The sequence below is a fragment of the Oryctolagus cuniculus genome, chromosome 8, assembly GCF_051225735.1.
Source record: "Oryctolagus cuniculus isolate XC-2025 breed Fujian yellow rabbit chromosome 8, ASM5122573v1, whole genome shotgun sequence".
Lineage (NCBI taxonomy): Eukaryota > Metazoa > Chordata > Mammalia > Lagomorpha > Leporidae > Oryctolagus > Oryctolagus cuniculus.
In genome coordinates this window covers 32,090,494-32,104,559 of record NC_142874.1, presented here as the reverse complement: position 1 = coordinate 32,104,559, position 14,066 = coordinate 32,090,494, and the positions used below count along the sequence as shown (strand labels likewise).

Genomic DNA, 14,066 nt, shown 5'->3' with positions numbered 1-14,066 from the left:
GGCATGAGAAATGGCGTTCTTTATTCATAAATAAAAACATAAAGTTATCAGAAATAGTTTACATGGCCAGAAAGTGAGGTCAAAATAATAAAATCAAACAGAGCTGTCAAAGGCAAAGCAAACCCGACCCCTGAAAACAACAACAAAGGGAAAAAGAACTATGTACAAATTCTTCCAGATGTCGGCCCTGCAGCGGGTCCGGTTCTGGGAGCAGGTGCAGCACACGGAGCAGGCAGGCTGCAGGTGAGCAGAGCAGGCTTGGCTGGCCCGGACATACAATCCAGCCTGGCTTCCATGGGCCCCTCTCACAGCCAGGACACAGACAGGAGGCTTGGTGAGTACCTCTTGGGGGGCCACCGCGAGGGGACCCCTACCCTTCTCAGAGGCGTTGCTGAGTGCAGTTCTGTGTTGCAGAGAGCTGGAGGAGTTTGGGCAGCAGAGAGGGTGGAGTGATGGAGGGAGCAAGCAGAGGAAAGAGGCCCCAGCACACCCAGGCCCGAATCCCCAGCCCCTGCCCTTGGGAGCTTCCTGCCAGACACCAGGAATCATGAGGATGCTTTTGGCGAGGAAGGGGAGAAGGCCCATGGGTCATGGGTCACCGGCATCCCAGTGCCAGTGCGGTTGATGGCTGCCAGGGTGGGGAGGGAGGGGCTCCTGTCCCCCTGTGAATGCTGGGTTAGGGCGTGGGTCTGGGTGTTCAGGGGGCACGCCCGCACCACGGTGGAGTGCAGCGTTGGTACCTGCACACTCACTCCTGGGCTGCTCCTCGTTGTGTGTGGGCATGGACTGTCCCCAGCCTGGGAAAGAACAGGCCGCTCTTTGCTCCCACACAAGGCACAGAGGCCAGGGGAGTGGGGATGGGCTGTCTGTGACGACGATGTGGATATGTGCTGTGCCCAGCAGGGCAGGGAGGGGCTGCCGGCCAGTGGATCCCAGGTTCAAGTCCAGCCCATGACTAAGAAGAGTGGCTTGGGACTCTGGCTGTGAGAACACTCCTAGGGGAGTGGGAGGCAGTGCTAGCCACAGGGAAGGGCCCCTGGTTCCAGCCTACACTCATGCCCTGTGCCCCACCACCAGGGTGAGGGGGCGTGGTCCTGGGGGGCCTGCTGAGTGTCCAGGGGCATCCCCTTCCCACGCCCGAAGCCTCCCTCCAAAGAAGGCGCAGGAATGCATCCAGGCCGCCGTTGACAGCAGCTGGGGAGTCAAAAATAGAATAGCCTGGCATCCTGTTAGATCCGGCTTCTTCTGCAAAGACGGGGGTGGAGGGAAGAGAAAGAAAAGCCCCTGGACCCAGCAAGGGGAGAAAACCCCTCCTGTTCTCCCTGCCTTGCGCCCTACCCCTGTTCCAGCTCTGCAGTCTTGGGCTTCCTGCAAACAGGCACTGGCTGCACCCACACCCCGCCCCCCTGCCCCAGGAGTGCACCTGCTCTCCCCAGGAGGGCTCCCCCACCACTGAAGGCGGAGGCAGGTCTGTCTTATCTCCTAGCACGGAGATGCTAAGAGGCCCAAGCCGGGCTGCAGATGCTTGGCAAACCCAGGCGTGCTGGGATCCCAGCAGGGGCTTGCCTCTTGGGAAGGAAACACAGGCCAGGGTGGTGGCCTGCCAGCTCCGCCCCTCCCCCATGTCCCTGGCTTTCCAGTGGCCACCAGCTGTGCAGGGCTACTCAGCAGCAGCATCCTAGCAGAGGTCCTGGCTACTTAGTGTTTCCCAGAGGATGCCCCGCCTTCAAGGTGGACCCAGCTTGCTGCCCCGTGCTCGCTAGGCTGCAGGCGGGCAGTTATGGCGTGGCTAAGCCAGGCCTCCCCATGCCCAGCCTCACCTCTCCAATGGCCAGAGGGATACACAGTGCAAGGGGCTTCCTGCATGGGTCCCGGGAAGAGAAAGACAGGTTCAGCAGAGTGCAGCTTCTGTCCTTGGCCTCTGCAGCAGGGGCTACCTCCCTTTTGAACAGAGGGGTTTGGGGAGTCCTTGGGCAATGCCCAGAGATCCCTGGACCCATCTGTTGGGACAGCCAGAGGCATGAGGGCTTGCATTCCAAGGAACGCAGGACAGGAAGGTGGACAAAGGAGAGGCGGCTGCCCTGAGACCCCTGGGTCTGGTCCCCCACCCGCCGGAAGGTCCCAGCAGCCCCCTCTCAGATCTCCGTGGCTATGATGTCCTCGTAGGGGATGTCCGCGCCCTCCAGGTCAATCTGGAAGGGCTCCCCGGTGGCGTCCCCGCGGGCCAGCTGCCGCAGGGCCTTCTCCAGGCGCTGGTTGCGCTGGTACATAAGCAGGTAGCTCTGCTGCAGCTGCTTCTGGTACTGGATCACCTTCTCCTTCTCCTCCTTCCACACCAGCCGCTCGTGCTGGAAGCCGGAGGACAGCTGGTCGTGGCCCTGCCGCTCCTCCCGCAGCTCGGCCCGCAGCCGCTCCAGCTCGCGCTGCAGCGCCGGGATGTCCTCGGCCGCGGCGGGCCCCAGGCAGGCGGCGGCGCCGTCCCGCCGCAGGGCGGCCTGGGCCCGCAGCCCCAGCAGCTCCTGCTCCAGCAGGCTCACGTTCTCCCGCAGCAGCTCGGCCTCGTTCTTCTTGCGCTGCAGCTCATTCTCGCACACCTCCAGCTCCAGGCCCTTGGTGCGCAGGGCGCCCTCCAGGTCCTGCGTCTTCAGCTCTGTGCCTTCCAGCTTGCCCCGCGCCTCCTTCAGCTGCGCCTTCAGGCCCAGGATCTCGCTGGCCTTGGCGCTCACCTCCATCTGCGACTCCTTGAGCTGCTGTTTCAGGAGGGAGATCTCGCCCGACTTCTGGCACACCTGCGGGGGTGGGGGGAGGGGCCGAGAGGGGGGCAGCAGGTGAGCACCCACACCCTGGACAGCCACTGCTGCCATGGTGGTGCCCAGGCCACCGTGCCACACATGGTGGCCCCAGTCCATGCCCAAACCCCTCACCTTATAGGGGTTCTACAAAACAAGATTTACAGGAAGTGGAATTAAACGAGGGGCCGGCATCAACATCCCGTATCGGGCAGCAGTTTGAATCTAGGCTGCTCTACTTCTGATACAGCTCCCTGCTACGGCCCGGGAAAGCAGCGGAAGATGGTCCAAGTGCTTGGGCCCCTGCACCCACGTGGGAGACCCGGATGAAGTTCCTGGCTCCCGGCTTTGGCTTGGCCCAGCTCTGGCCATTGCGGCCATTTGGAGAATAAACCAGCAGATGGAAGATCTCTCTCTGCCTCTCACTGTAACTCTTTCAAATAAGTAAACAATTCTTTAAAAAAGCTAAATTTATTTCAATGCAAAACATTTTTAAATCCACGTATACTTTTTTCAGAATACACATTTTCTGGGAACTCTTGGGAGACCCGCAAATGCATGGATTCCAAAAATTTTGCACCAAAATAAACTTGTCTCCAAAAAAAAAAAAAAAATAAGTGTTTACTCATTTGTAAGGGAGACAGAGAGATTGAGAGCGCTCATCTACCAGTTCACTCCCCAAACGCCTGCAACAGTTAAGGGAAGGTAGCCTGGTGGTGGTGGGGGCGGGGGCGGAGCGCTCAATCCAGGCCTCCCACATGGGTGGCAGGACCCCCAATGACCTGAACCATCACTGCCGCCTCCTAGGCTCTGCATCAGCAGGAAGCAGGAGTCGAGAACTGGAGCTGGCACAGGCGCTCCAACACGGGATGTGTGTCTTCATCGGCTTTGCCATGGCTACGCCAGACGCCTGCCTCCTAAACTCACCTGGGAATCACACCTTTTCCAGGACCTTTGGAAGCGCCCCCGTGTGTGTGGCCATCGGTGTTTCATCTGCCACTGCCTGCAGCTCCATCTCCCACCTTTGGCTTTGCCAGCATCCAGCTATGCCTGCAGGGCCTGGCTCTCCCCACCTCACCTCTCCTCTCCACATCACGCCTTCCCAGCAGCCCCCATGACAGGTGCAGAGTTCGGCCCAGAGCCAGTGTCCTGAGTGACAAACCGCTCTCCCCTCCTCCACTACTTCTATCCTCACTCCCCGCCAACCTGCGGCCAGGGCAATGGTGAAAACTGAAGCCACTGAAGCAGATCCACGTGGCCTTTGTGGTCCTGGCCACCCGAGGGCACGGGGAAGCTCAGAACACCAAGGCCAGGAGGGAGCATGTGTTTCTCGAGGGCGTGGCTCCACCTGTATCTGAAGCTGGTGGCCCTGGGCACAGCACGGTGGCGTACGATGGACAAGTGGGCACAGAATCTTGGCTCTGATCCACCTCACATCTCAGAGACCTTGGGCAAGCCACTCAACCAGCTGTGTGCGGTCACAGCCTCTCTCTGCCTCAGTTTCCCTACACTGTGAACGGAGGATCTGTATGAGCACCCACCTCACGAGTTTGCAGGAAGGATGGAAAGAGAGAACTTGGGACCTGACACCCACCACCCCATCACTCGCAGTGACCACCACGCACACGAGGTAGCTCAAAAAGTTCATGGACAGTGATCGCTATGAAAAGCCACCCATGGACTTCAATAGTTTTCTGTGCATGCAAATCAATGCAGATGTTTTAATTCCGCTTCTCCGTGCTCTCTCGGTAGTGCTCACCTCCTATGTGTCTGACAACGCTCATGCGTTACTGCACGCGATCAATGGATTTTATTGTTTCAGGGGGAGCCTGAGTGGACCCTCCTGGGAACAGCGTCTCCGCTCCCGGCTAGACCCAGGAGTCGGTGCTGGATGCCGGCACCTGCTGCTCTCGCTAAGGTGTGTGCATCTGCATGGCAGTGTGCAGGTGCGTATTCACGTGTGTGTGCACACACAACACATGTACATGCGTGGGGGGGGGACCTTCCTCTCTTACATTTGCATCTCAGTTCCGCAAGCACAGACTCCCCTCGGCACTTCTGCCAGGTGGCACTGCCCGTCACTGACTCCTGCTGGGTGGGGTCTCTTCCCTCCTCTCTCTCTCTCAGGCCTCTGCACCTGCACAAACTCAAGCCTGCCCTCAGCTGGGTCGCGGCATCCCTGTCCCCTAACTCCGTAGATTCAGTCCTGGGAGGCCATGCAGTGGTTCCTAACTAGAAAGAGTCGTGGTTCCTAACTAGGCGCGCGCCCCACGCTAGCCAGCAGGGAGCGCCTCTCCGCGGGGGCAGGAGGAGAGGCCTGGCTCGGCTGCCTGGCGTCTCACCTCCCACTGCGTCTCCTCCAGCGCGGGGGCGAAGCTGGTCTTCTCCCTCTCGTAGGAGCGCAGCTTGGTCTCCAGCAGGTCCTGCTCCTTCATCAGGCTCTCGAGCTCCTGCCGCAGCTGCCGCTTCTCCTGCTGCAGCTGTAGCACCTGCAGTTGCAGCACCTGCTGCGCGCGCTGGCCCTTCTGCGACGCCTGCCTGAGCCTGCCGGGGCCCTCCGACTCCTCCCGCTCCCGCCGTGGCCTCTCCTCGCCCGGGGCCAGTTCCTTCTCCTCGAAGCTGCGCTGCAGCTTCTGCTCCAGTTCCTGGAGGGCGCACGCGTCCGTGGAGAGCGGGGAGCGCACACAAGACGAGCCCTTGTCCGCCTTGCCCGCGTGGCCCAGCTTGCTGCCGCCATCCGAGAAGGACAGAGCCTTCAGGCTCATCATGTTGCTGTCCTGGGGGAGGAGCCCCTGTGTGATGTTGTGGGCGGAGCCTCCGAAGCGGCTGCTGGGCCCCACGGGTGTGACCAGCGGGTCCAGCTGGTAGCTGCTGGCGGTGCTGTGGGTGGGCAGGCTGGACATGGAGTTCCGGCCCGAGTCGGACAGCGCCCCCGAGCACAAGCTGGGCTTCAGCTCCTGCTCCTTGGCCTTGTCTGCGGGGCTGGGGTGCAGCTGGCGGCCGGCGCCCTCGGGGGAAGAGTGCAGGAGGGCTCCTGCCCGCGGCAGCACGGGCTTGAAGGCGGTGGGCCTCGCCGCACCCTTCTCCGAGCCCTGGGGGAAGAAGACAACCATGCTGAGCCCCAGTGGCAACCTCACCGACGGCTCTGAAGCCGCCAAATCTGGTGAGGCTCTTTTAACGCGTGGGTGGGTGGGGAACGACCCCAGTGATGAGCTGGGCATTCACCAGTCCCAACCTCTCCCCTTGGGGTTGGGGTCCCGGTAGGAGTTGCTGTAGGATGCTCTCAGGGGACCTTGTAGGGGTTGGCTCCCCCTTTACAGGCACCGCCTCCTCCATCAGCTGGGGCAGGACCCCCTGCAGCGACAGCCCTTTCTGTGAGTGTGACAGCTCACTGCACCAACGATGGGTTGCACAAGGCGTGGGTGTGTCCCCCCTAGGGGTTCAGGTGCTGTAATTTCGTCCCCACTTTTCCAGAGGTTGGGGGAGGAGCTAGGGTTACAGAAGGTCACCAGGGGGCGCCAGGGGGCTTTGTGAGGGACGGGAGGGAGGGCAAGGGACACCTGCACACTCCCTGTTGCTCCAGAGGCTGTGGGATGCTCTGAGGACCCCAGACCTGGGCGAGCCCAGCCTGGACACCGCGCTGCTGGCAACCGGAAGCAGACAGCCCCAGCGAGCTTTCCTAGTCCAGGCTCTCAAAGCCAAGGGCGCCTCCCCTGGGAAGGGGCCACAGGACTGAACGGGGGGGGGGGGGGGACTGTCTCTAGCATGCACTGGCTTGGGAGGGCTGCAGGGACCCTCCCAGGGTTTGCAGGTCTGGTGAACCAACAGAAGATCCACTTCCGGGGATGGAGGGGCCGGCCGGGGAGGGGCCTCCCAGCGCCTTCTGCAATGTGGTTCCCGTCCAGCAGAGCTCACAATGCCCGCTCTCTGCATGGCTCCAGGGCTCAGCCGGGACTGACCAGTGCTTCCATCCCCTCATGCGACCTTTGACCTCCACTTCCACCCCTGGCCTTGCTGCCTTTCCCACCCACCCATGCACACCAGGGACCCTCCCCACCACTTACCATTTCCAGCTGGTTGGAGAAGGGCAGGTGCTTGGGCGGGGTAGACGGGTCAAAGTCCACCCCCGCCGGACCCCCCAGTTCCCCACTGGACAGGGCCGTGTAGTCGGGGCGGTGGGAGCCCCGCGCTTTCTGGCTGACCTTGATGTAGAAGAAGTCTTCGCTCTTGCCCATCTTGGAGGCCGACTTGCCCCGGCCCGCGTCCTGCGCGAAGCCGAACCTCAGCAGCCCATCCGAGTAGCGGTTCAGCTTCTTGAGGTGGGAAGACTTGCGCAGCTTGTACTGCGACGCGCGGCAGTGCCTGCTGTGGAAGCCGTGGCCCGAGATGAGGCTGCTGACGCTGCCCATGGCGACGGCGGGGCCGAGACGCGCGGGGCTGTGGCCGCAGGGCGCAGTCCTGGCTCCTGGAGGCGACGGCGGTCATAGCAGAGCCCTCGCGGGGCCTGGGGGAGCCGCAGACCTGCAAGGAGACACAGACAGACGGCCTTCAGCCTGGGCCGGGGCTGCGGGCGGTGCTTCTGTGACTCGGTGGCTGGGAGCTGCTTGTTCCTATGTCGCTGAGCGCCTCCTTGGGCAAGGCCCTCCTCCAGCCACTGTGCGGCCAGGGACCCAAACAGGTGCAGATCCCGGCACTTGGGGGACGTGGCCAGGCTACAGGCGTATGGACGCCTATCTTGTCCTGCGCTTGGGGAAATCCGAGCAGAGAGGCAGCGGGGCTGGGTTTTGAGTGTGTGTTGGAAACTGAAGCCCCTCCCCCCACTGCTTCCAGGTGGTATGCTGGTGGGGGTGGGGCACTTCAAGAGGTCACGAGGAGGATCAGGTGGGACGGACAGGGTGGGACCTCCAGGGAGGGCACCGGTGGCTCTATCGGGGCTGGGCGACATCTGGCCCTAGTGACACTGTTGGTCCGGCTCTGCTAAGGCAACCGCAGATGAGACTCGAAATTCAATCAATTGAGGGCTCCCCCACCCTTGTGAGTCTAGAAGAACGAGGAGGAGGAGAGATTGCAGCAGGTGCACCTGCTCTGCTTGCCACGTGGTGCCCTGTCCCAACTTGGGACAGCAGAGTCCCCTCGGCAGACAAGGGCATTGGACAGGCCAACCCCCAGAACCATGCACTGAATGCATCTTTATTCATTTTTTGAAAGGTTTATTTGAAAGGCAGAGTTACAGAGAGGGGGAGAGAGGGAAAGAGAGACAGAGACCTTCTGTCTACTGGCTCATTCCCCAAGTGGCTGCAACAGCCAGGGCTGGGCCAGGCCAAAGCCAGGAGCCTGGAACTCCATCCAGGCCTCCCACATGGGTGGTGGGCTTCCAGGCACTCGGGCCAGGCACGTTCTGTGTGCAAAGCTCCCACTGAACTGATGGCCTTGCACCCAGCAACACCCAGCCACGCCTGGTGCCCATGAGAACCGCACGGAACCCCACCACGAGGCTCCGGTGCATTTAGGAACGAGGAGCGGCAGCAGAGTGGAGACGCTTGGGAAGTGGGAGGGATTTTCACCGGTGTCCGTCCCTCTCATTCTGCTCACTGTCAATGCCCGCATTCACCACCCCTCACCATCTTTGGTGCCTACCCCTCACCGTCCAGAGCCAGCGGCTCCTTTCCAAGCGCAGCTTTGCTTGTGCTAGCGCCACCCACACTCCTGCACGGGCGTAGGGCACATACGACCACCTGTCTGAGTCCCAGCCACTCTGGTTCCCCTCCAGGTCCCTGCTAACATGCCCGAGAAGGCAGTGGAAGATGGCCCAAGTGCTTGGGGCCCCTGCCATCCATGTGAGAGACCCAGAAGGAGTTCCAGGCTCCTGACTTCAGACTTCAGCCTGGCCCAGCCCCCGCTGTTGAGGCCATTTGGGGAGTGAAACAGTGGATGAAAGCTCGCTCTCTCTCGCTATCTAAGTCTACCTTTCATATAAAACACGTCTTAAAGAGGCCGGCGCCGCGGCTCACTAGGCTAATCCTCCGCCTTGCGGCGCCGGCACACAGGGTTCTAGTCCTGGTCGGGGCGCCGGATTCTGTCCTGGTTGCTCCTCTTCCAGGCCAGCCCTCTGCTGTGGACAGGGAGTGCAGTGGAGGATGGCCCAAGTGCTTGGGCCCTGCACCCCATGGGAGACCAGGAGAAGCACCTGGCTCCTGCCATCGGATCAGCACAGTGCGCTGGCCACAGCGCGCCTGCCGCGGCAGCCACTGGAGGGTGAACCAACGGCAAAGGAAGACCTTTCTCTCTGTCTCTCTCTCTCTCACTGTCCACTCTGCCTGTCAAAAAAAAAAAAAAAAATTAAAAAAAGAAAAAAAAAAAAAGCTCTTCTGTAGCCCGCGTGTTGTCCCACATAGGCAAGAGTTCCTTCCTCTTGCCATGGACACACTTACAGATCCCCGGGGCCAAGCTGTCTTGCGGTGGCCACAACAAACAGCCAGCTTAATTTGGGGATCAACCCTCTGGGGTTCTCCATTTACAAAAGGAATTGGCAGGTGCTCTGCAGATGGAAGGCCAAGGCCAGCATATTGGCTTCCAGAAATCACAAACAGAGAGAGAGAGAGAGAGAGCGCTTGCATCTGCTGGTTCACCCGCAATAGCTGGGGCTGGACCAGGCTGAAGCCAGGAAAGCCACCTGGGTCTCCCAGGTGGACATAAGGGAGCCAGGCACTTGCGCCACCAGGGCTGCCTCCCAGGGTGTGCATTAGCAGGAAGTGGGCCAAAGACTTGAAGCCAGCCACTGCTACACCCAATGCCCGCCCCTCTGTCCCCAGTCCTGATGCAGAGTGGACGCTGAAGTTTGAGGTTCGCCCAGGAGCCCCCTGAAGCTGAGCTAATCCCCTCTAGGTGTCTAGACGTGTTGGCTTGTCAGCCTGGAGACAACCTGGCTATGATCCACCAGGCCCCCAGGCCCCTCACTGCCCCTCCCACGGGCTGCCTGACAGGTGGAGGGACGCGTTCTTATGTGGGGGCGACATCCCACTGGCCAGGGGGTGAGAAGGCACAACGGCACGGGCCTTGGAGCTCCGGAGAGGGGAAAGGAGAAGGAGGGGAGCTCCCGTGGGTGTGGCCTGGGCACACCTCCCGTTTCCAGCAGAATCCAGCTGGAGTGAGAGGCCAGGCCTTCAGAGAAGACAGCGAAGGCAAGCGGAGCCGGAGCAGCTGCTGGAGGAGACTTAGCGGCCCACCCTTCTCAGAGGCTGCCCCGCGCGTTCAGGGGCCCCCAAGGCCCAGGCTACCCTGCTAGGGCGGCTGCTACACCAGGACTGGGAACAGCTTGGGCGATCGCGCAAGACCCTCGTTTCTTCCCGACACGTGACAGAGATGCCTCCTCCACTGCCTGGCACCGGCCAAAGCCAAAAATCAGGGCCCCAGCCAAAGTGACACACGCCTGGGGACCGTCGCCTTCCGGACCGTGGAGTCAGAGGCACGGGCTGGGAAGGGGTCTGCATGGATACAGGGACGTGAGAAATGGCAGTGCGCGCCCCCATCCCACGCCAATGGCTGAGTCCTTGGCAACATATGGCCCGCTGGGCTGTGCCCTGGGCAAGAGACACAAGGTAGTGTGGGGTGTTGGGAAGGAGGGGAGTGGGTGATTAGAAGGGGGGGAAAAAAAGCCAGAGACCTGGGGAGGGGCGGGGCTCTCGCACTTCAGGGGGCTGCCTGCAGCCCATGGCAGGGTGCCAGGCCACCGGCCACCAGTCCCTGGCTCTGCTCCTCCTTCCTGCTCATGGCACCCTGGGAGGCAGCAGGCGATCAATTGTTCAAGGAGTTGGGTCCTTGCCTCCCACATGGGCACCCTGGATTGAGTGTCTGGCTCCTGGCTTTCGGGAGTGAACTAGCGCATGAGCGCTGTCTGTCTTTCTATGTCTCAGCTTCATCAAGGAGGGAGGTTATGTGTGGATATGTGCAGGCACCTGTCTCCATGAATGTCGGTGTGTGTCGGTGCAGGTGTGTGCACCAGCGATATACCTGGAGACAAGATATTCTGGGCTGTAATGGCTGCTGGGTGGAGGCCAGCGATGTTGGTGGACACCCTGCAGGGGCGGGCCCTGAGCCTAGTGATTAGACACAGGTTAAGGGGCCAGTGTTGAGATGTGGCAGGTTAATACTTAGTGTGTTAGCTTCTGGGCACCAGCTCAAGTCCCAGCTGCTCCCCTTCCAATCCAGGTCCCTGCTGATGCACCTGGGAAAGCAGCAGAGGATGGCCCAAGGCCTTAGGTCCCTGCTACTCACATAGAGACCTAGAGGGAGTTCCTGCCTCTTGGCTTCAGTCTAGCTCAGTTCTGGCCATTTGGGGAGTGAACCGGTGGATGGAAGATCTCTCTCCTTCTCTCTCTGTGTGTAACTCTGCCTTTCAAATAAATAAATATTAAAAAAAGATGCCAGTTATTACGCCTGCATACCACATCAGAGTGCCTGGGTTTTGACTCTGGGTCTTTATTTATTTATTTATTTTCACAGGCAGAGTTAGACAGTGAGAGAGATTCAGAGAGAAAGCTCTTCCTTCCGTTGGTTCACACCCCAAATGGCCACTACAGCCGACGCGCTGCGCCAATCTGAAGCCAGGAGCCAGGTGCTTCCTCCTGGTCTCCCATGCCGGTGCAGGGCCCAAGCACTTGGGCCATCCTCCACTGCACTCCCGGGCCACAGCAGAGAGCTGGACTGGAAGAGGAGTAACCAGGACAGAATCCGGCACCCCAACCGAGACTAGAACTCGGAGTACCGACGCCGCAGGTGGAGGATTAGCCTAGTGAGCCGCAGCGCCGGCGACTCTGGGTGTTGACTCTGGCTTCCAGCTGATGCAGACCCGAGGAGGCAGCAGTGATGGCTCAAGGAGCTGAGGTCCTGTCACCCACGCGGGAGCCTTGGATTAAGTTCCCAGCTCCAGACCCGACTCAGCCTTAGCTGTTGTGGGCATCTGGGGAGTGATCCCGTGAGTGCAAGCTCTGTGTGTCTCTGCCTCTCTAATTAATAAATTACACTGAAAACAAACAAAGGAAAACCATGGTGCAATGGACGGCATGGCGCCAGGATGACAAATCACCCGAGCTGCGCTGACTACCCATCTGTCCCTGGCTCCGTGCGACTTGAGCCAGTCACTCCGTCTCCTCTGCCCCAGGTGCCTCACTTGTGATCTGAGGGCCCCGCACCTGCCCTGCCACCAGCCTGCAGGTGTGCAGAGCACCTGAAGCCCCCCACCTGCTCTCGCCCCTGAGGGGTCAGCTCACTCAGGCACCACAGGGCTCAGTGCTGAGTCGCTCGTCCCATGATCCTCTTAGCTCAGAAGTGGCAGAGCCGCGGGTGGCGGGGCGATCTCCCCTCCACGAGTGCAGGGTCTCAAGTCTTCTCTGAGTTCCGTCTCCCATGGCAACACGAGACGCTGCATTTACTTCTGAGTTTTTTGGTGACCGCTTGAGAGTGGAGAGCGAGAGCTATAGACCCTCCTCTGAAAAACGCACCCCAATAACAGTTTGAATCTGACTTTGGAAGGTTCCCAGAGCCCCCCCAAAACACCCTGACTAACTTGGTTTGAAAATGTGACTACAGGTCCAGGGTTGTGGCTCAGTGGGTTAAACCAGCGCTGCCCATGTGGGGCGCGGGTTCTAGTCCCGGCTGCTCTACTTCCCACCCTGCTCCCTGCTGGTGCGCCTGGGAAAGCAGCAGATGGCCCAAGCTCTTGGGCCCCTGCCACCCACGTGAGGGACCTGGAAGAAGCTCCTGGTTGCTGGCTTTGATCTGGCTCAGCTCCAGCCATTTCGGCCATTTGGGGAGTGAACCAGTGGGTGGAAGACTTCTCTCTTCTCTGCAACTCTGCCATTCAAATAAAATACATAAAGTTTTAAAATAAATAAGTAAATAAACAGCTCACAGAGGGGCAGGTGTTGAGGTGTAGTGGGTTAACCTGCCCCACGTGACACTAGCATCCATATCAGAGCTCTGGATAGATTCCCGGCTGCTCCACTTCCATCCAACTCCCTCTAACAGCCTGGGAAATCAACAGAAGATGGCCCAAGTGCTTGGGGCCCTGCACCCACGTGGGAGACCCAGATGGAGATCCACGCTCCTGGCTTCAGCCTGGCCCAACTGGGGCACTGTGGTCATTTGGGCAGTGAACCAGCAGATGGAAGAGCCTCTTTCTCTCTCTCTCTCTCTCTGCCACTCTGGCTTTCAAATAAATAAATCTTACAAGAAAAAAAAAATCAGCATTGTTGATCCCTAGTCACAGAAATTGTCAGGATCAAATAAAAATCACCTAAGCTCGCCGGTCACAATAAGGAGGAGGGTGGGACACGCCCGCGTCCGCTGTTGAGAGTCTGAAGGGGGATGGAGAGGCTAGAGAGAAGCTACTTCTGGAAGGGCCTCCCCACCCCCACCCGAATTCCCCAGGGCTCCAGGAGGGCAGCTGGGGCCTGCGATCCAAAAGCATCTGCCAGCTGGGACGGGGTGGGGGTGGGCGGCCCGGGGCCAGCTCCCAGCAGAGGTCTCTGGTGGGGGACTAAGTAGGGGCACGTGCCTCCCTTTTCAAGGTGCCGCTTCCCTCCTCTCCCCTACCCTCCCCTCCCCCAGCCGGACAGGCTCCCCCCGGCGTCAGCTTTCCTTATCGGGATTCCTCCCCCAGTGTTTGCATTCCTTGTCCTTGACCCCTCCCCTCCCAGGGGTTGCTCGGGATGGGGAGGGGGTGGGCGGCCCTGGGCTGGGGCAGGGGGTGAACTTGGGGTTAGTTAATCATCTCAGCCCGGACTGCAAGGCCCGGGCAGCTGGAGAGCAGTACCTATCTGCAGGGTGAATGGATGAATGGAAGGGAGCCCGGATGAGGAGGACGAGGAGGAGGAAGAGCGTGGGGGCGGGGGAGAGGCCCAGGTTGCCGGTGGGCGGGGAGCAGGGGCCCACGCAGCTCTCAATTAAGCGCGCCTGGATGCCGCAGAAAAGTGAAAGGGAACTAGCTGGCAGGCTGAGTCATTCCACCGGGGCGAACAATCGGAAGCAATTCCGCTTCCCACTGCTCGGGGAGGAACGCAAAGGGCTCCGAGGTCCGCCCGGCAGGCTGCGTGCGCGGGTCGGCGGCTCAGCTGCTGCCGGAGCCTTCCTCCGTCCCGGTGGGCAGCTTGTGTCTCCGCGGCGCTGACTGACACTTCTCACCAGGAGGGAGATCGCCCGCCAATCACAACCTGTTCTCCGCCCCCCCACCCCTTCCAAAAATAAAAAGCCCCAGCTACTGCGCCAAGCTCATGCAAA

General features: G+C 60.4%; 1 protein-coding gene across 1 annotated transcript in view; it reads right to left on the bottom strand.

Moving 5' to 3' along the window:
• The window catches only part of LZTS1 (leucine zipper tumor suppressor 1), a 42,697-nt gene continuing 28,631 nt past the window's right edge, over positions 1–14,066 (bottom strand). Inside the window, exons 2-4 of the mRNA XM_008267266.5 lie at positions 6,854–7,310; positions 5,132–5,881; positions 1–2,789 (exon numbers count right to left, since the gene is read on the bottom strand). Coding sequence (XP_008265488.3) covers positions 2,136–2,789; positions 5,132–5,881; positions 6,854–7,198 — 1,749 coding nt within the window. The 5' untranslated portion in view covers positions 7,199–7,310 and the 3' untranslated portion in view covers positions 1–2,135. The remainder of the gene's footprint in view (positions 2,790–5,131; positions 5,882–6,853; positions 7,311–14,066) is intronic.